This window comes from Sinocyclocheilus anshuiensis, unplaced genomic scaffold, assembly GCF_001515605.1.
Source record: "Sinocyclocheilus anshuiensis isolate Anshui unplaced genomic scaffold, SAMN03320099.WGS_v1.1 scaffold208, whole genome shotgun sequence".
In the NCBI taxonomy this organism is placed as follows: Eukaryota; Metazoa; Chordata; class Actinopteri; order Cypriniformes; family Cyprinidae; genus Sinocyclocheilus; species Sinocyclocheilus anshuiensis.
Genome location: NW_015557186.1, coordinates 2,247,271 through 2,269,693, shown reverse-complemented (window position 1 = coordinate 2,269,693; position 22,423 = coordinate 2,247,271). Strand labels below are relative to the sequence as shown.

General features: G+C 34.9%; 1 protein-coding gene across 1 annotated transcript in view; it reads right to left on the bottom strand.

The window, feature by feature from the left end:
* The window catches only part of LOC107678777 (kelch-like protein 29), a 142,343-nt gene that overhangs the window by 104,833 nt on the left and 15,087 nt on the right, over nucleotides 1–22,423 (bottom strand). The window contains exon 3 of the mRNA XM_016474169.1: nucleotides 6,939–7,274. Within this exon, the coding sequence (XP_016329655.1) occupies nucleotides 6,939–7,217 (279 nt within the window). The 5' untranslated portion in view covers nucleotides 7,218–7,274. The remainder of the gene's footprint in view (nucleotides 1–6,938; nucleotides 7,275–22,423) is intronic.

Below are 22,423 nucleotides of genomic sequence, written 5' to 3'. Positions count from 1 at the left end.
TTTTTTTTTTACAGAACATATAACGCAGATTAAATGCTTCTGAATGGTGTAATTACTTACTTTGTCCAGCAAAGCGCACTCCATTGTTTGCTACTGGACCCAGGTCAGTGTAGTGTAGCGATGCGCGGATGAGCTCAAACTTCATCCGAGTCCGCTGCTTCAAATTATCAAGTGCCACCCACCCGCACCTATATTTGATCGTCGCGTTACAATGATTCTAATTCTTTGTTATGCATGATGATATGAAGAATGGATGGCTCATTTTAACAGCAGATTCAGTGACGTTAGACTAGAGCTGATCTGCGCTTCACGGCACGCGTCTGCGGCGCCATGCTTATCACATCGGTCACATCACATCGCGCGGCACGACAAAATACAATAGAATTCTATTGTATTTTGTCACGCCGCTCGCGTCCGATGTAGAATAGAACCCATTATGTTGTCTACACTACTGTTTTTGTGTATTTGTACCAAACGTTATGTATTAGAGCCCGGCCGATTTAGCGTTTTGCTGATTTTATCAGCCGATATGAGCCTGTCACAGATATATCGGTATCGACGACTATGCCACAGATATGACATTTTTTTTTACTGAACATATAGACCTTTTTCCTGAGTAAACGATGAGCACCGCCATTACGCAAATGAAATGCTTCTAAATGGTGTAAATACTTAGTTTGATCGTCACATAACAATGATTCTAATTCGTAGTTTTGCATGACGATATGATGAATGGATGGTTCAATTTTAACAGCAGACGTTAGAGCTGATCTGCGGTGCACCGGAGCTGATCGCGGCAGTCAATGCTTGTGTTTATACCAGCTGCCGCTCCCAGAACTCATGCTTATCACATCGGTCACATCACATTTCCTAGGTCAGCATAGTTTGTAAGTACAGTCAGTAACATAGCAGATTGAAAAGTTAATATCTTTCTGCAGTCCAATAGACGGCAGTGCGGTGGTGGCTTGAGTCTGTTGAATGGTGATTTAACTCTACGTTGTCACCTACTTGGTGAGACTCAATGCTAAGTAAATAAACATCAATGTCCTCGTCTTTTACTCTCACAATGAGCTTATCATATTCGTTTTTAGATGTTTACATTTGGAAAAGCTGTGCTTCTAGCATAAACCTGCCCCTGTTGGTTTGGCAGTAGCTCGCTTGTCCTACACAGTTACCTTGTTTAATTTCTTAATTCAAGTTATATATATTTTGTTCTATTTGTGTTATTCAAGTTATTTATAATAAGTGAAGTGAAGTTTACTGTTAAGTGCACTGATATCAGACTCACTTTGAATAAAAGTTTATTGTTAAATTGTTAAATACCCTGCCTCCATTACATAGGCCTATGTTTGTCACATCATTATAAGTGTTTGATCACCACATTTGAGTTATCATTGCAAAAAAATGTGTTTATGTATATATATTCTGTTTATGTAGGCTATATACTGTATTCTATATACAGTACCAGTCAAAAGTTTGGACACACGAATGGGAAGTGTGTCCAAACTTTTGACTATACTGTACTATAATATAGCCTACACATAAAGAATATCGGCCGATATATCGGTATCTGTCTTTTTTTACTCCCTAATATCGGTATCGGCCCCCAAAAAAAACATATCGGTCGGGCTCTAATACATACATACACACACACAAACATATATACTCCAAGTCACAATGGACAGATGTCAACATATTAATATCCTTAAATAATATCCCTAAATACCACCTAGACAAAGTTCAAACGATTTGAATGTTTGGTTTTTTGAGCAATTTGGTTTACTTCTGTGCAATAAAAACTAAGTTTGATGTGATGTCTATTGCAATATCTGGATCCTGAAGCAAAATCAGTTGAGAATCACTAATCTAATTTACCAAGGCCTTCCAAATAGCTTTTTTACATCTAATCAGAGAATAAATGGGAATTATTAGTCAAATTAATCATGCAATTATGCTGCTGGGCTAATGAAATTCCTCTGACTGTTGAATCTGCCCAAATGGAGCAGAATTATGCCAACTTATGAATTGTTTACAGCAGCATGGCAGACCAGTTGTAATTATCTGTAATATGAATATGAAGTGGCACAATACAAAAGCATGATGAGCAATTCAAAAGATCGCATAACGATGAGAAAATATTCCTTTGCAGGCTCTTCATTTTCTCATCTGCAGAGTTCCAGAGTCCTGCATGTTTTGGCATGTTCTGACTGGCCGTTTTGCATAATGCAGTTTCACTAAATCTAAATGAAAGAGCTCTTAGCTGACAAAATGAAACCTTCAGCGGAGCGAAGCTGTTGAAAGGGGTCACGCTACAGATAGCGGCTGAAATACTCAATAAGCTTTCAGGGCGTCTTGAGAGCCGTCCAGAAACACAAGACAGCCATGATTAGGGGAAGAAATTAAATGGGAGCAGTGTATGAAAGTGTGTTTGAAATGATGGTGGGAAAGGCACTCGCACGGTCACGTTCCCGCTGTAACTCTACATCTGCTGGGAAACTCAAGTGACATTCAGCATTCACGACCCAAGCAACAGACTGTAGAAATACACAGTTCATGTTGTTGACAGTTCATCGTAGTTCATTTTTTGCCTACATGAACCAAACCGAGAAAACGAATCAGGGTCCAAATCAAATACTTCAAATGAACAAGGTGTGAAAATGGCTTAATATAAAGATGTATAATTATTACAATCGCTTTACAAAATAATATATTTTGTTAGATGTTGCCGTTCATCACAATTTTAATCTCGGTCAGAAAAATTAGAAACCATGTTAGAACAGATACCATCGGTGAAATAAATAACATCAACAAAACTAGATTTTTTTTTTATTTACATGATTATTAAGTTTTATTGATGATAATTAGTTGGTATACAGTATTTACTATAAATGTCGATGGTATAACGACCGTAACCATATCCTCACCGTTTAAAATAAATAAAATTAATTAATTAATTAAATAATATTTTCTCATATAAGCGACTTGTTTAAAAAAATGCCACTCTATTAAATAGCTGTATGAATAAATGTAAATGTGTTTTCTAGTTTTACTGATGATAATTAGTTTACCAGTGGTATATTAATTATGTCACCATATTTGAGGTCCTTACTGTTTTTAAAATAAATAAATATATTATTTACTAAATAAATAAATAAATAAAAATACTTCTTTGATTCTAACAATAAAATTATAGTCTGATAAACTGTGACATTTTTTCAAGCTTTACTGATGATAATTATTTTCCTAATGTTTTATTATGTCACCATATTTGAGGTCCTCACTGTTTTTAAAATAAATAAACACAATAAATACAATTATTTAATTAAATAAATATCTAATCGAATAAGTAAACAAATAAACAATAAGTAAATAACAAAAGCTTTTCAGTTATATTTAATTACATGAATAAATGTAAATCAGTGCTTTCTATACTGGCGTGTAAAATCTAAGAATTTATTAGCCAATGGCTAATGTTAGACATTATTTAGTCGCCCAGAGTAAGATTTAGTCGCATATGCGAGTGATTTACTCGCAATGTAGAGGGTTGTGTCTGATAAAGTTACTTTAAAAAGATACTACTCCATATAAATATTATTGTCTGATAAACAGTGACTTATTTAAAAAGATACTGCTTCATTAAATGCCTTTATTAGTAGCTTGTAGCATAACTACTTAAAAAAAAAAAGAAAAGCCAGATTGTGGTTGAACTTCTTTTTATCAGCTTGTATTTTAATTAGCTTGTAGCAAAGTTTCAAAAGTAGCTTCACCAACATTTTTGCATTTTAATGAATCTGAATGCGACAAATTGACCCTTTGAGTCATTTGACAGTATTTATATCTGCCTCACAAGAGCGGTGACTCTTTTCACAGGATCAAGACGAAAAGGCCACAAAACCAATCTTCTCAGTGAGATTCATAACTTAATATGCAAGCAAATTACTTTGCACACACTCAATTATTGGCTGCTCACGCCACCGCTGAACTCCCACAATACAATCACAGGATGAGTGAAGCCAATATGCCCATACTTTAAATAACAAAATGTTGACACAAAGAAGCCTTTGTATGTGGAATGAAAGATGCAGAAGCATATTGCTTTTGACCCCAGACTTCTCCCAGTGTAGACGTCTGTAAATCTAAGATTGCTTTATTCTTTCCCCTGCCCCACTCCGGCCCGTCTGCAATATGAAAGCAGGTAGCGGGAGTTTATTCTTGACAAAGATCAATAAGCAGCCTCGCTCTTCCTTATCAGAGATGGCTTGTAGAGATACGCTGGTGGGGGCGGCTGCAGGGCTTTCATGATGGATGACAGAAAAATTGACCCTAAGATCCGCCACTGCACAAGCTTTAATCTTCTTTTTTCGCCGCGAGCGGAGACAACAAACACATGTGGCACATAATGACGCCGCAAAGCTCTCCAACTTGATGTGGCCATCAACAGTTGTGTTTGAAGTGGTCCATCCATGCACAAGGACAAACAATGCTAAATTCAACTACACAAATATAAATGGATACTAAATAAATTAAAATGAAAAAAAAAGCAAATATAGTTAATAAAGTCAAAAAAAAAAAAAGAAGAAAAACCATAGAATCAAATTATACCAATGTCAACATGTAAAGTTGTACTCACATCCTTAAAAACCATTTTCTACACAAAGGTAAAATAAATAGAAAAAACATAAAAATAACATTAAAATATAAAAATAAAAATAATAGCATAACACTGAAAAAAGGAAAAACATAAAAAAATAAATAAAATGTAGAATTAAAAAATCAATAAATAAACACCTAGAGCAGTGTAGGAAATTTTTACAAGTTTACAATCTTTTCCCTTCCTATCACACACTGAAATATATCAGATTGGAAGCAAAATGGGTTTCAAAAAGCATTTCATGCAGACTTCATAGCAGGGTTATTACAGTTAACTAAAACTAAAATTGTTACTTGAAATAAAATAATTTAATTCAGTTTTATTATTTCATTAATAAATTAAGAAAATAATTCAGCAAAGTTTAACTGAAATAAAACAAAATCATAAATTATTATTAAATATTTTAAAGGTAAGGCAAAATTTCTGACTTTTATTTAGTTTAACCCGATGTATTAAAATAACTAAAACTGAAATAAAAATGTATCTTAAAAAGTATAAAAACAGACAACCAAATTACTAAAATTAAACTCAAATTAAAATTTATACGAAAAAAGAAAAACATAAAATTAGTGGTTGACCGATATTGGTTTTTTGACAGCCGATGCCGATATCTTGGAAAGCAGGGTGGCCGATGGCCGATATAAAGCCGATATAATTGTATTTATTTTAATTAATATTTAAGAAATTTGAAATCATTTGAAAATAGATTAAAAAATAAATTTGTAAAATAAACATCCTTATACTTTAGATCAGTGTTTCCCAACCTTTTTTTAGTCGCAGCACCCTATGGAAATTTTAACAAACTCGTGGCACCCTACAAAATTTATTTTGTCACAATATTTGAATTTCTAACTTCGATATGATAACAGCACAGTAGGGCTATTGCAGACAGAAACAATACTGTACTACATCGATGTTTCCTGTCGGCTCAATGTTTGAGTGGACGTTGCTGTTCTGATTCGCATGAACGGTATACGAGTGGAGCTGAGCGGAGCGCGCACGCATAGAGCGGATAATACGCAGAGTGTCACACCACGTGAAAGTGAAACCTGAGCGGTGAACTAATTTTCGGCAGCCGAAATTTCGGTGCATCTCTAATTATTGGCGACATCAGAAATGGATATTATGTAATAGATGCTTGTTTGAACATTTTAGCAATTTAAAAACATTAAAAAATGATTTTTTACATTTAATAAAAATATAATTAAAAAGGAAGTAAACTGTAACCAACAGAGCACGCGGTATTCTGGGAAGTTTTTGTACATTGGGAATCATATTTTTTCAAATAAAGCCAAGGTAACACTCATTTTACATACAGCACACAATGAAAATGACATGAATATGGCAGTGGGCAAATGCATAAAGCGCAGCATAATTTGAAATCACGAATTTAATGTTTAAAGCATTCAATTTGCACGGACCGAAAGTCAAGCAGAGAACACGCGATCATGCAGGTCACATGCACACTTCACAAGATCTCACAACTGGATTCGACTAAGTTTGCAAGGTTTGTGAAATTAAATTTTCATTAGTCATTCAAAGATTTGTTCAAATGATGTAAATGCATATTTACTCAATGCTGACGGCAAACGAGAATGTATTATAATGTTTGCCTTTCTATTACAATAATATAAAAGCAATCGTTATAATACTTTTTGTATACATTTTAATTCCTTTGTTTAACAGATCTATCGGATTATTAGACAGACTTCTGTCAGTGGACAGAACTGTTAACGACGACGGCGAACAAGAGGGAGAACATGAGCACTGTGCGCGCAGGCGCTGCCGCTCTCAGCGCTGTCAAAATAAAAGTCCCGCCTCGAACGCATTGGCCAAACAGAAAAACTTATCGGCCGATGCCAAGTTTTGAAAAATGCCAAATATCGGCCGATGTATCGGCCTTGGCGATATATCGGCCGATGTATCGGCCTTGGCGATATATCGGCCGACCACTACATAAAACTATTAAAACTTTAACTAAAACTAATTCAAAATACTAATTAAATCTATAATAGTACCTCATTGTTACCAAAATAACACCGCTTCAAAGTTAACATCAAATTTGACCACATTAACTTCAAAATACAACCTGCATGAATCATTTATGGACACTTTCATGGGCTGTTTTGTCCCTTTTAGACCTTAGCAGTGTGAATTACCATCGACTACCGTTGAAGTGGGAACATCTCTCAATAGTGTTTCAGAGAAGACAATGATACCTGTTTGGAATGACATGAGGGTGAGTAAATTAGTCAGAGAGAGCGGCTGCAGGTGTGTTCAGTCCTACCTTAGTCGCAGAGGTGGTGCAGGTGGAGGCTAATCGCTTGCAGGTCAGCTCGCTATTGGCCGTGCTCGTTGCCCCGGTGACCGGGGTGGGCAGCAGCGAGGGGATGACGGGCAGGGGCAGGAGGCCGGGACGGTTGTTGCCGCTGTTGGGGATGGAGGAGGCAGAGGTGGAGACGCAGCCGTTAACTGTGCCGCCGCAGCTGCTGTTGGAGGCGCAGTGCTCCCTCCGCTCCCACACGCTGCGGAAATCCCGCTCGAAACGCTGATGGTACCGTGACATCACAGAATGGAGCGGGAGAACGAGAGACACTTCTGCTCACGGCAAGCTGGAGAAAACCTAACCAAGGAGAACAAACGCCTTATATTAACATCTCAAAAAAAATAATGCTACTTTACAAACAAACACACAATAAAGATCAATAATATCTAAGAGATCATATCGAGATCAAGATATATTGGCAGATGACAGCAGAAATAAGCGTGAAAACAGTCAGTCAGTGGCTAATAAGCCAATGTGTCTCTGTGTGAATGAATGGCGCGGTTTCCTCTGATATACAAACTCAAACACACAGTGTTTTCTGAGTCTGTGTCTCAACATGAGGACATGAACCCATGAACTTCACCTCCAGAGAGTCACTTCACCAGTTTTTAACTGTTCAATGTGAGAAAAACTACAGTCAAATACAAACTGAAACTAAAACTGAAAGACCTTCATGACAACCCACCAAAATAAAAGTCTGGTTTATCTTGAAGAAATTATGACAGAAATATATCACTATTGTATACTAAATGTACTTCTCAAATTGCTAATAATAATATAATTATTTTTAAGAATACCATACAAGAAAAATATTTTCTCATCCATGTTTTACTTCATACAGCTCTGTTGTGCAGCATCTTATTTGACCAAAAATAAAAACGCAATGTTTTGTTGTAATTGTTACATTTTCATTTGATTACATTTTTAAAGATTGATTAAAATTGTTGAAGTTTTATTAATTCATTTCATTACACACGATTTATATTCAATCATAAAACACAGAATCCAGAAAAAATAAAACCGAAAACACAGAATTTAGAGAAAAATTAAATTTTCATGGGGCCCACCAACAACTTTTGTTCCTTTTCACACAAATTATGATTACAGGGGCAGCTTATCAATTAATAAATACTTATTTTCATGCACAATACTATGTTATGACCTCAAAACACTTACCATAGCGCATGATTTGTAAACGAATACATTTTTATGTTTGCAGCACATAACCAGCTTCATACATACGGCTTTTCTGATCACTTAAACTTGCTCGGTAGCGCACCTGGTACAGCATTGTGTGAAACACAAGTCACAATAAAAGAGCTCAAAGACTTGTGGAAACAAGCTAAAATGGCATGGTTGATTCAGAAAATGTATTTTGTGTGACGTTTGCTTATGTTGACCTATTGTTAGCACTATTGTCACACTTTAACGGTTTCTGAGAACCTTGAAAAACAATACTATTTCACTTTGAATCTGCTGTAAAACATGATACAAGCAATGCAATATCCTTTTGCAAAAATGTACCCACAAATGTTTTTCCTTCTCTTATTACACTGGGCTGTTTAATAAACCCACATATGCAATAGAGAAAAAAAAATTATATTGCTTGGCAATATTGCAGCAAATTGTACCTTGAGCAATGCATTTCTGGTTTTGCAGAAATGTAGCCAGAGTCACGTATTTCCAATGATTGCTGGTTGGCTGATGTTTTAACGTCATGCCAGCTTCCTTGGCTTTTCATTGTTGAAATAGTGTAAGAGCAATTTAAAAACCTATATAAAGGTTTTATAGGTTTTCTTTAGATTAAAAAAAAATCTAAAATGAATTCAGGGTAGACAAGTTTCTTCAAAAGAGTTTGTGGAGTAATATAACTTCCTAAGAGAAATTAAGCCAGCATAATTTAATAAAATTTGTTTAAGAGATACTGAACATATTTCCAATGAGCCTGGGCTGCAAAATGGATTGCTATGTATTAATAGATCAATTATCAAATTAGCATCAACTATACTGAAATAAAAGACAATATATTGCCTTCTAAAAGACACTTTTTGCTGCTTTTCTGTGCAAATATTGATGCATGCCATTAACTCTGATTAATGTGATTAATTAATCAGCACATCATATAATTAATCCACTTAAAATGATTCAATTGACAGCCCTAATTAAAACATTACAACATCTCCTGATCTCATTTTGAATCTGCTGAAATCTATAAGTATTTTAAGATCGAACGCGTTACACTTTACGCCTCTTGGTTCAAATGCGTCAAAAAGCAATATTAACACCTGTTCATGCGTTTCACTGCTAGATAAAGTTCAACACTTGTAGAGATTCAAAGCTCATTGTCACCATGCAAAGACTGTAAATTACCATCTGGATTTGATGTATGAATATGAATAAATGAAATCTCTATCATGTGCTGATGTGTGCTGCTCCACCTCATCTTTAAAATCACACACAATGAAAATCAAACAGCTTTAATGTTAAACTAGATAAATGTGTTGCATAATTCTGAAGGTGTTGAACATATTTAATTAATCCTATTATAAGTTATGTTTGGCAGCCTTTCATCAAAAGACACCACTGGCTGGAAACACTGAAAGCACTGAATAGATTCAGATATGGGAACTCAGCGTCTGGTCAGCATCTCTATTGTCACATGATTTATTCTGTATGATTCTGCCTTTAAATTCAGCACAAAAGATGGGAGGTCACATGTTGTCTAGAGAGTGGAGATAAGCGACTGCTTTACAGATCAATCCAGCCATGATGTGTGACAGCTGCACAAAAGAGCATTGCTGATGCTGATAACAGAAACTGTGAATGAACATGTTTGGTGAATGTAAATCAATTTTGTGTGAAAAAGACATGTCAATTAGTCAATCAATGGGTTTCCAATGACTGATGCAGATGCTAAAAGTCGATATTAGATATTTAATTAAAATATAAATGTAAAATATAATTAATATCTAATTTACTTAGTATATTTATATGCATTTGTTTGATTTTAATATTGTTATACATCTATTTTCTTTTATTTATAATAAAATACATGTATAAAAGTGATTTTGTATGTATTTGTTAGTTTTTTTTATTTATATTCGAAGTATAAAAATGTAATTGTTTGTTTTTTAAACAATTATTTTTCATTTTAATTATACTTTTATCATATATTATTTATTATATATTATAATAAAATTGAAATATAAAAAAACTAATACATATAAATATACATTAAATTATTTATATTTTGAATAAATATTTAACATGGACAAAGGTTCTAGTTAACACTTAAGTTAATCATCCAGTCATGCATAGTTATCTGCCTGTGCTAGTAATCTCAAACTCAGATCATCACTAATCAATATTTCACACCAATAATATGATGAGCATATCTGATGTTAAACTGATTAGATTATTCATTAGTACTTCAAAGGTTCTCCCACACAATAATTGACCTTCCTAATTAATGAAAAAAATGTACTATGACCAAACTGTCAGTTTCATTCAGACTTATTTTGAATATACTGGCAACAATGTGTGTTTGGTTTTAATGATGGTTTCGGACCACATATATATCAGGTATATATATATATATATATATATGTAATACTGTCAAAAGGATAAAAGATATCAAGCTAAACTGTTTATCACCCATCCCAATATATGCAAATTAAAATGCGCATTATTCATGCACTTCATTCAAATGCATATAAAACAGCTGGAGAAGAATCTTTCTTTCTCTTAGTTTAAAGAATTGATGGCAGGTTTAGTGCCAATGCAATGTGGCAAAAACCAGAATAATCAATCATTTATCAGAGACTTTTCTGTTGTTCTTGAGGTAAACAGCTGAGTAAGAGCTCAGTTTTTCAATTTATAGCTTAATTTTCATTTTACCCAAAAATCTAAGGGTTGGGCTCCAGCTCTTACTGATGTTACTACTCGAGTTCAAATTAGAAATTTGCTTAAGTTTAAGTATATTGTGCAAAATCATGAATGTATAATAATTGGCTTTAATTACAATTTAAAAAGTGCATTAATTCTTAAATGAAATAAGTTTAGGACCTTGAGCTTGGGAATGGCGCTTTAAAAATAAAATTATTATTATTACTATTATAAAACATCTACATTTAATATTCTATACAGTTGGCTATAAATGTTGAAATTGAGACTCATGCTTTGACGATACTGTACAATGTCATGATCATTTCTGCACTGCACTGCACTGGAAAACAAAAGCCACCGATGATGGAAAACAAGGAAAAATTGTATGTGACAGAATCAAATCCCTGGGAATTCCACAACGCATGCATTTTTCCACAGCCTGGATCTAGCAGTTCAAACGGCTGGAATAAACCTCGTACGGCTGAACATATCTCTGACATGTGGTTAAAACAGGCAGGAAAAGAAAAACCTGTAGGTGTTGTTTCATTTGTATCTCATGCACAAGCTCTAATAAGGCGTGATATGCAAATTACAGTATCAATGTGGGCTAAAAAAAAAACAATGACGCACACATAGCTTTGATATAATGAAGAGGTTTTTTTTAATATATACAGCAGCAGTTCTGTGTCTTCACACTATGAGCTGAAAAACATGCATACCATTAAACACACCATCCTATCGTTCTCTGCTTCAGTCCCACCTCTGCTATTGGACACATAAAGATGCCTAATGAGCTATAAACACATTTCAAATCCATCAAGAAAAGAAAGACAGATAAAACTGCAAGCATTTTATTCTATCTGGCATTCACGAATCATAAAATGAAAAGTTTCCATGCTTATGCTAAGCTTTGTATAAAAATTAATGAGCAAAAGAAGGCAATCATATAATGAAAAACAGGTAAAAAAATTCCTGCATATATTGAACATTTCAAATGCATCTCATCCAATCATCAATAACTGAAAGTATTAAAGTCAGTAATTCACATTTCACCTTTTATTTCTGATGCTTGTCCTTTGTATAAAAACCACGCTCTAAGCTTTCCATTTATTATCTAGATTCAATCTCTCCCGTACGCGCCTCACAGATCAATTCATTCATTCCGCCACTTGAGACGGGATCCTGTCATGTGTGAACAATGCTGCGAGAGCAATATCCCAACATGTGCTCTGACACAGCAACACCCAAAAATCAAGGACTTTCAGATGCACTTGGACCCTCCCGGTTAATCGACGTGTGACAACACCGGTAATACCGGTATCACCGTTGGGGTGGGGGTGTTAGTTCGTTTGAGTTTCCCTCTTTTCTTCGCAGTCATATGGCTTGTAAAAGTGCCGTGCGCATTTTACTTTCACTTTCAAATTAGCAGCAATTGAATTGCAATTCGGCGTCAAGCAATTGCTCGTTTGAGTTTTCCCTCTTTTCCTCGGATTTCTTGGCTTTCAAATAGCTTGAAAAAGCGCTGTGCACATTTTACTTTCACTTTCAAATTAGCGGCAATTCGGCATTGATTCAATTCAAGCAACAACAGCGTCAAACTCATAGAACTTTTATTAACAAAACGAATAAAAATACACCATATATGCCTAATAAAATAACAAACTACTTAGGCTACACAAAGTACAGAACGTTTATTAGCTAAACGAATAAGAAAGCTTGGAGGCACGGCATATACACCTTGATGTAAAATAAAATACACAACGTTTAAATAAAGTAATCAGCAAACACTGTGGAACCAAATAAATAAGAAACGAATGTATAAACTTCCAGTCAATAGGCCTTTCAAAATCTAAAACATTGCCAAACAGGCGCCTTTGCATTTCCTTTCTAAACAATCTTCTGCCATCATCTTGTCTTTCTCACCTCACTCTTGTCAGTCAGCTCGACTCACTCTCCTCACGTGATAAATAAAATCTGACTCCTGCTCCGTGGTGCACACGGTTCGGCATGCTGCATTGAGCATTTAGTTTTTAAAAGTGTCTGTCCTCTAACTGAACTAGGCTAAATCATTTTTGTTACTATAAATAAATCAAAACGACGTCGGTAGGCAAATGACGTAACCGCAAAAAAGACTTTGGCAAATACTGGAAGAAATGTCAAATCAAGTCAATATCAAATATGCTTTATGTGGGCAAACACCACTTTTAATCTCATCATAGAGGTTCCTCTAATGTGTGAGCATGTTTCCCTATAAATCTAATTTTATTTTAGGAGATGAAATTACACATAAAAAGATCACAGTTGAAGGTGAGTGACAGTTTAATTATCTGTTAAAAACCTCATCAAATTTTATGCAATAATTGCAATATTGGAGTAGAGAAACAGGACGGGATTTCAGGGCTCAGATAAAAAGTAGTAAACTCTAAACCTTTATTATAAGAAAACAAGTTCATACTATGCAAGAAATTCCAATGTTCACAATGCAAAAAACCTCCTGACCTCACAACACTTATCAACCCAGGTTCATTGGGAAAACGTGCATGTAGCGACATTTCTGCAAAATGAACATTGCTTCTTGCACAATTCGTGACACTTTCAAAGTGAAATATACAGTGAGTGGTACTAAAAGCGCGTTCAGTTTTATTCAAAACTGTTGAACGTGAATCTGGCAACGTTTTATAACATTGGCTGTTACACACATGGCTGCAGTTTGGAAATTAAGTGAGTTAGTGCCAAGTGAGCGAGTGACAGCAAGTGCTGCTAAAAGCTTAATGCTCTATCGTGTTCGAAAATAGCATATCAGCTACATTAAACCTGACTCTAAACATACCCGATAGTGTTAACTAGGGCTGTGCGATATTGAAGAAAAATGTGATATGTGATAACTAATTAAATAATGCGTTATTCGATATGCGATACGATAATGCTTAAAGTGCCACGTAAAACCACAACAAATTCCTTGAGTTTGCGCACACTTAAGTGGTGAATAAAGCTCATTCGGATTCTGATTCTAATAAGAAAGCACCCCTACAACAACTTCTGAAAGTGAACGATAGTGTTTTACTCGAGCATTACATAAAAATGTCATTTTAACATTAGTGTAATCATTTTAACATGAGTTTAGGAACTGAATAATAAAAAGGAAAAATAAAAAACTGCTTAGTATTTACTCTTTGAATTCAATATGCACTGATTCTTATTTAAGCTACAAAAGTTATTTAGGTAAGAGCAGTGAGTGATTTTCTCTTTGTCTTTTGTTCATGGCCCCAAATATTGCAAGCTGTAGCGATATGCATATTGCGATATGTACATTTGCGATATTTCGATAATTTCGATATATTGCACAGCCCTAGTGTTAACATAAGCAAACGTGAGATAAAAACGCATTTGCTGAAGCAAGCATGCCATTTTACTCAAGTTTCATGGAACTCAAACCCAAACGCTCCACATCAGAAGTGTAACGCTGTACCAGGTGAGCTTACAAGCAAGTTTACTACATCAGAAAAGCCAAATCAATGATTATGAGATTCAAACGTCAAATTGTATTAATTTATAAATCATGTACTATGATAAGTGTTTTGAGGTCATAACAGTATTGTGCAAGGAACATTAATCAATATTAATCATTAATATGCCTCTGTAATCAGAACTTGTGTGAAAACAAATAAAAGGTGGTGTTTTCCTGCCAAAACTGCAGCTGTTGGAAACTGAATTATATGTACAGGCATGTTTTTGCAAAAATGTAGGTAGAGGCACATTTTTCCAATGAGCCAATGCTGCCATTTATAGAAACTAAACTGCAGAAACGCTCATTTAGAAATTACAATGAGACATCTCATATTTATATCTCAAATTATCACCAATTTTCCATTAGCATATGACTGCCACATTGCACAGAGCTTAGCCAATCATAACAGAGCTCATTTGCATATAGAACGCACAGAGTCAAAACCAACCAGTTTCATTTTTATTCATATTTCTGAAAGTCTGTTTCACCCCATTGTTATTTTACTATAATTGATATATTATTAATGTGTATTAAGATTTTGAAGTAATTTTTATATTTTCTGTAATTTGGTTGTGCATTTTTGTCATTTTTATTAGTTTGTTTTTGCTTCAAGTAAGTCTATGCACCGTCATGTTGCTCAGAGACACAAAACAGCACTGTGGCTGTATTCAGAATGATTTTTGTTGGCGAAATACAGCAAACACAAGCAATATGGTGTCTAAAACGTAAGTCTCTTAATTAACTTATTGTTTATTGAATTCAATGTCACATTTGTAATCATGGTAATTTTTGGAGAAAAACGGCACTCTTCGTCTGAAATTGAAGAACTATATGAAGTGGTATAAATATACATTTTCTGCCATCATGTCTTGAATTTGTGATCATTCTAAATGCATTTTAATAGACTGAATCATGCAGTGAAAGAACGCACTCTAAATGCGCACACGCACTAGTCTAGACTTCACGTAATGTATGTGTGCGCTCTGTAGGGATGTTTTGAATGGTTTTTGCAAAATACTCGATAGTCAAATCGCACATCGTTAAAACAACAATACCGATATTACTGCAGACGATATATATCGCACACCCCTACTATGTAGTGTTTACTTATTATTTCAGTTTTAGTACTTTAGTAATTTATTTCAGTACTTGAGCTTAAAAGAAATAAAAATGATGAATAGTTGAAATGAAATTCGTTTTTTTTTTTGTTGTTTTTTCCAGTTAACATCTATTTTATATCAAGGAACAAACTTTTTTTTTTCATAGTTTTAGCTTGTTAACACCCTTTAGTTCACCCTTTTATATAAACACTTCCCTAATATTCTCAACACAAGCATATCTGTAAACATTACAGAGTTTAATAGATGCTGCAGAACAGGAATGATCCAGGAAATCTCACAATGCAAAAACAAATCAAATGCACGTCACTTCTTTTCCTCTTTTCTGTCACCTCTGACCCCCAAAGGCATACAAATAAAGAAAATCACTGAAAAAAAAAAAAACAGCACAAAACCCACACAAAAACATATCCAAGCAGAACACATGGTTTGGAGTTTAGCTGTGCTGAAATGTGATCAGGGGTGTGTGACGGGCTTATGATGCGTCCAGTAATGGAGAAACAAGCAGAAAATGTATTCATAAGGGTTAAGCCTCTTTGCTAAAACACAACCGTAAAGCGCTCCATCACAAAATCGGCCGCGACAGCTCCGTACTGGTTTATCTGTGGTGGGCGGCATTGCTCTCCTGTCTTTAGCTATGCTTCACTAGTAATGCGTGACTGCCACATGACCGCAAACAGGAAGAACCGGCAGCAGCATCCCAGCAGACACCGGAGACATTCCTGCTGCACTTAGGATGACCTCAGATCTCACATCGCTCCAAACATTCCCTCTGAGCATCTCAAAGTAAGACTTCTGCCTGTGCCACATCAATTATGTCCATCTGTTGAGTTTTGTTTTGCTTTTATTTTTCATTGTTGCTCTGGAGGAGGATAGAATTACATACTGAGAAGTTACGATTCCTTTTGCAGATCTTACTTTGATGAACTTCTTGCACTGAAGACTTTATTGCTGAAGAGCTGAACTAGATGCTCTTTTCTATGCATTTACAATGAATAGGCACACAGACAAAAAAAAGCACCATAAACTAAACCAAACAGACTGCTTAAGTCATATGATAACTTTGAACAAGAAATGGAGCCAAATTCACTTTCAGTGAAGATCTTGACATACGCATATGCTCTCATTTCAGTTAATGAAAGATTTATGTCTAATCTGTTCTGTTCAATGGATGTGGATTTGTTCAATGAATTTGTTGATCCAGTTCACAAATCGGACTGATTCCCAAGTTCGACTCAATAATTTGATTCTCTCACAGGGGTTATCAACTAAATATATAAATAACTTAAAGGAATAGTTCACCCCAAAATGAAAATTTGCTGAAAATGTACTCAGGCCATCCAAGATGTAGATGAGTTTGTTCCTTCATCTGAACAGATTTGGAGAAATGTAGTATTCCATCACTTGCTCACCAATCAATCCTCTGCAGTGAATGGGTGCCGTCAGAATGAGAGTCCAAACAGTTGATAAATACATCACAATAATCCACAAGTAATCCACACCACTCCAGTCCATCAGTTAACATCTTGTAAAGAGAAAAACTGCGTGTTTATAAGAAACAAATCCATCAAGACCTTTTTTTTTATTATTTCAAACCATGGTTTCTGGCTGAAATATGAGTCCATAATCCATAATAACACTTCCTCCAGTGGAAACGTCATCTGGTCTGAATCAGGAGAGAAATCTGCACCGATCAAGCACCGATTACAAGCCAAAATAGTCCAAAAACAGCTCTAAACAAATATGTTGTTAGATTTTGATGTGAGAGGCAGAGGATGGACTTTTTCACTGGAGGAAGCGTTATTATGGATTATGGCCTCGTCTTTCAGCCAGAATTAATTGTTTTAAGTTAACATCTTAATAATGGATTTGTTTCTTTTGGCTTCTCAATACATTAACTGATGGACTGGAGTGGTGTGGATTACTTGTGGATTATTGTGATGTTTTTATCAGCTGTTGGGACTCTCATTCTGACGGCACCCTTCTATACTATAGAAAACTCTCACACACATATATATATATATATATATATATATATATATATATATATTGTATGACTTCAGAAGACTTTGAATATTGTGCACAAGTTATTTGGACTAGTTTTATGTTTTAGCCTTTTCCTCCTTTTTGGAGCTTAACAGAAATAGTGACAATGCACAGCTAAGGTTACATAAAGTACGTAAAATCTTTAAAAATTAGAAAACAACAACATACAGGCTTGGAATGACATTACAAAGAGTCAATGACATCAGAATGTGTATTTTTGGGTGAAATGTTCCTTTAAGCACTGGTTTTCACACTTCTAAACATGTGCGGTGACTCAAATTTGCATAAACACCTCTAAACCTTGATTTACATTTATATGCATCTCCATGCTGTGCATCCTTTGTACATTTGATCAAATTTAATTTCTTTTTTAATCAACAGAGCCACCAATATACCGCACTGGAATAGTGCGTGTAAAGTCAAGGGTGAAATTAGTGTGTTTGCTAAGATGTGCAGATTCGCTGCTGTAATTCTTTCCCCTGTTTCCTTGCAGCAAAGAAACCGGCTGCAAGTAAATTGGATGTTTACCATTCAAAAAAGATGTACATGTGGCTAATAATTTGCTATTTGGATGCTGAATAATACATTTCAGTGCTGGTAATAACAAACACTTTCAGAGCAGCAGATATGGGCGGGAGAAAGCTGCATTATGGATTAGCTTCATATGAATGCACTCTACTAAATATTTCACCTGCAAAAAACAATTCGGTGAAAGCTCTTCGGCATAAGGCTACGTGGGAAATCAAGAACACAAATATGCAAATCATATATTTGTAGGAATGCAAATATGTTTATGTGCAATCCTTTCCAGCTCATTTTATATTCATATATCATTTGATACATGAATCCCTTTTGTTTGTTGGATTCAGAAAACAAAACACATTTGCATAATAAAACACATTTTTCAAAATAATACTTTTCTCCCTCAAAACAAAACTGTCATGCAAATAGAGCAAAAAGGGTCTTATAATTAGTCAAACTCACTGTTAAGTTAATGCACATTGCCTGTGATGGAAACAGATTTGTGCAAACAAGACCGAGCAGAGAATAAGTCACACTTCAGAATCTCTTACCGGACTGGGCTCCCCACAGGATCCCCTATCAAACGAGCATGAACCACTAATTTGACAAATAACTCCGCGTAAATTAACTCAATGCAGCGACTGGCAAAGGAAAGGAGGAACATTCATTATGATCCATAAGGAGCACAAATTAAAATATTAATGCAACATATGCATGAGGTTTATTAAAGCATGCATTAAACCCTGACAACCGAGAAGTGACACATTTACCCTAGGGGTGTATGTACAACCAAAATCTAACGTCACGCTAACCGCATATCAGTTTTCTAGCTGCTAAAAATGAACCTTGTGCTGCAGAAATATTATATAAATTACAGCAGCACATAAAACCATATTTTTCAGGTCAAAATTGCATTGTTGAGAGAATAATAAGTCGAATCTGTGTTTAAGTCACATTTTATTATTACACTCGGAAATAATTTCACATAACAGTAAATAAAATGTTTACCAACACTATAAACCTGTATTTTAGTTCTCCTACAGTAATTTCACAATAGTGTTACGAATTTGTGTTTTGTTAATGAAAACTATGATGAAAAATATTCGCCGACAAGCTTTTTTTCATGACTATGAGACAAAACTAATGACACCAACATAGGGCTGGACAATAATTCAATATTTACAAAAGATTTCTATTTCAGATAAATAGTGTTCATATTGATATCGGAATTATATCGTATCGACCGAAATTAAGAAATATATCGTGATATCAATTTTGGCCATATCGTCCAGCCCTACACCAACATCAGTAACCACTAACTACACTGTGATTAATACAACATGAAATATTGTTGACGAAAAAAGACGAGACTAAAATGTAGTTTCAAAAAATAAAAACTGTCTATATCCAAAATATCTCTATTTTAATCAACAACAACAACAAAAAAATACACCTTACATGTTTTCATGCTTGGGGTTGCCAGTTTAAATCCCCCAATTAGAGCTTCTCTGTGCTTGTAGTTGAAAAAAAGCACAATAATTCTGAAACGTCTCGAATGACAACACTAAAATTTGACTTTTTCATTTACTAAAAACTAGACTAAAATTCACAGACTTTTAGTCAACTAAAACTTGACTAAACAAAAACAGGACAGGTTGACTAAGTAGGATAAAAACTGAAATGGACATTTGACACATAACTAAGACTAAAATTTAAAAAAATGAACACTAGTCCACAAAAAATCCTTTAAATGTAAGTTTTCAGAACAGAAAAGGAATGAATAAAAAAAAAGCATAAAATAAACAAATTATAGTGGTTTTCATTATAAACCAATTAGTCAAGCCTAATTTATTTAAAGCAAAACTAAATCTACCGGCGTGTGGGAAATGTGCTATACAGATAAACTTAGACAGGCACACGTACTTCTCTCATTCAGCACCAATCCAAATGTTGTGCATGCTTGATGCTAATCGCATTTCAGATGATAAAAGAACTGAAATTTTAAATTCAGTAAAATATGATACTCTATATTATGAATATTAAGATGAACAATTATCAGCGCATGAATCAAACTCATTCAGAATGCAACAGTTTTTATGCATCATCTTTTTTTTTATTAGACTGCTGTATGTGGGCAGAAACAAATCATATAAAACACTGAGATCATTCACAGCCACATTATCCTTCATCTCACCAACAGTATCTCTCATCAGAGACAGATCATGTGACCTCCACTGACTTCACTCCTATTAGTACTCACTGTATCTTTAAACATTTCACAACCGTGCCGCATAACTGAAAATTGCCAACTCGCACTGAAAATAATGGCTTCAGGTCATTCTTGCCCACTGATCTTCTGCGGTATAAATGCTATAGCAGTGTTGCACAGTAGCATACAGTCATCCTGTCCAGGTCTAATATATCTCTTATGTCTTTCAGTCTTTAGGATGGTGTATGATAATGATGCAGGACAGCAGCAGGGAAGGAAGGAAAGAAAAGAGCATCATTTGGCTTCCAGGCCACAGTCTACCGTCAGCAGCACCTGCACTGCTGGCCGCCACTAAAGCAGGATTATTACAATGTCAGCTTTAATCAACATTGTAGTCAGCAGTGAGATTGTGCAGTGCTGCAGCTGTACAGGAGTGCGACATCCGTATCTCAGCCCACTGACCACTGGAAACACACGGACACACACAGTAACGCCTGCTCCAGCTGCCGTTCAAGCAATATGAGGCCAACAGTGACCGACCGCTGACTCCGTTATAGGAATGTTTTTACCATGAATGATCTACATACAATGCATACTTTCAAATACTTATTTAAAGAGCAAACAGCTCTCAGATGGATCACCAAAAGCTTTGAATCAATGCAACTATATATATATTCATCTCAGTGCTACTGGTCAAAGGTTTTGAATCTGTAGGATTTTAAATGTTTTTAAAATGTCTTATGTTCACGAAGGCTGCATTTATTTGATAAAAATATATAGTAAAATCAGTATTTTTTGGAATATTACATTTTAAAATAAGTGTTTTATTATATAGGGCTGCAACTAACAATTATTTTCATAATCGATTAGTTGGTCGATTATTTTTTCGATTAATCGGAATAAAAAATATATATACTTTGTTTTATTTTATTGACAAAAAAACACACTATTCCACATTCTGCCCAATGTCCTTCAAACAAATGTGCCAACTGAATGCTATGAAAACATACAGTTCTTAATTTATTAGACCACCTGCCATAATAAAGAGAAAACACATTTTAGGAATTTTAGGAATCTGTCAAAAAATTGTTTAAAAAGCTCTCTGCCCTTCTTTCATAGATAAAAGCAATAATTATGTTATAGCATTAGAAATAGCCTACTACTGTTACTAAAGAGCTTACACAAATTGGAGGACTAACTTATACAGAAAGCTAAAAAATGATTTTGGTAATCACCAATACAGTTAGTTTAGAGTAGCAGTGGCACAAACCTTACCTAATTTGTTAAAAACCTTACATAAATATTTTTAAAATAAATTGAAGCACTGTATAGTGAATATAGTTTAAATCTCTACATTCAAAATTAAAATAATAATAATAAAGATAATAAAGACAAATAAAATCACAAACTCAGTGGTAACCAATAGGTAAGAGTAATGTTCTGCAGGAACACACGTTCACTTTGATCACAGTCACATCTATCATTTCTTTATCCTGTAAAAGGCGGTTTTGAAGCATCTGATATTTATATTCAGACAATTACACGCTGTTATCCCCTTACAGTTCCTACTCTCATAAAATACTCGCAATGCATGTTGACCTTTAAACCTCGATTTAACTTTCAACAACAGATATTTCAGCACAATGAATGTTTTTGCGCTCTCTCTCTTTTCCGTCTGTCTGACGCGCGTGCATGCGCCCGACCGCTCACTCAGTAAAGATTAAAACTTAACACAGACTGTCAGGATGGACCTTTATGCAAAAATGGAAATGCTCGCGTGAATTTGTGACATTTATACATGAGGACGCACACGCATCATCTGTCAAAGCGCCTGACAGGGCAAGCCATTACGCTAAAGCATTAGCTTAAACCTTAAAATAAAGAATTATCATGTTTTGGGCAGCTTGGATCACGCAACTCTCCCGCAGCATCTCATTCTGTTTCCTCCACTATTTTTAGATGCATTTTGTCCATAAAACTGCGTAATTCAGTGCTGTAATATGACGCGACCGGTGTTCTGTTGATTTGTGCTACCCTGTCAGATTTTGCTACCTCCCATTAAAACAGTGGGTAGTACAAATCGACAGCGAAAAGTGCTACCTATCAGATTTTGCTTCCAGCATGATATTAATAAGGTGTGAGGCTTTATTAACATGTA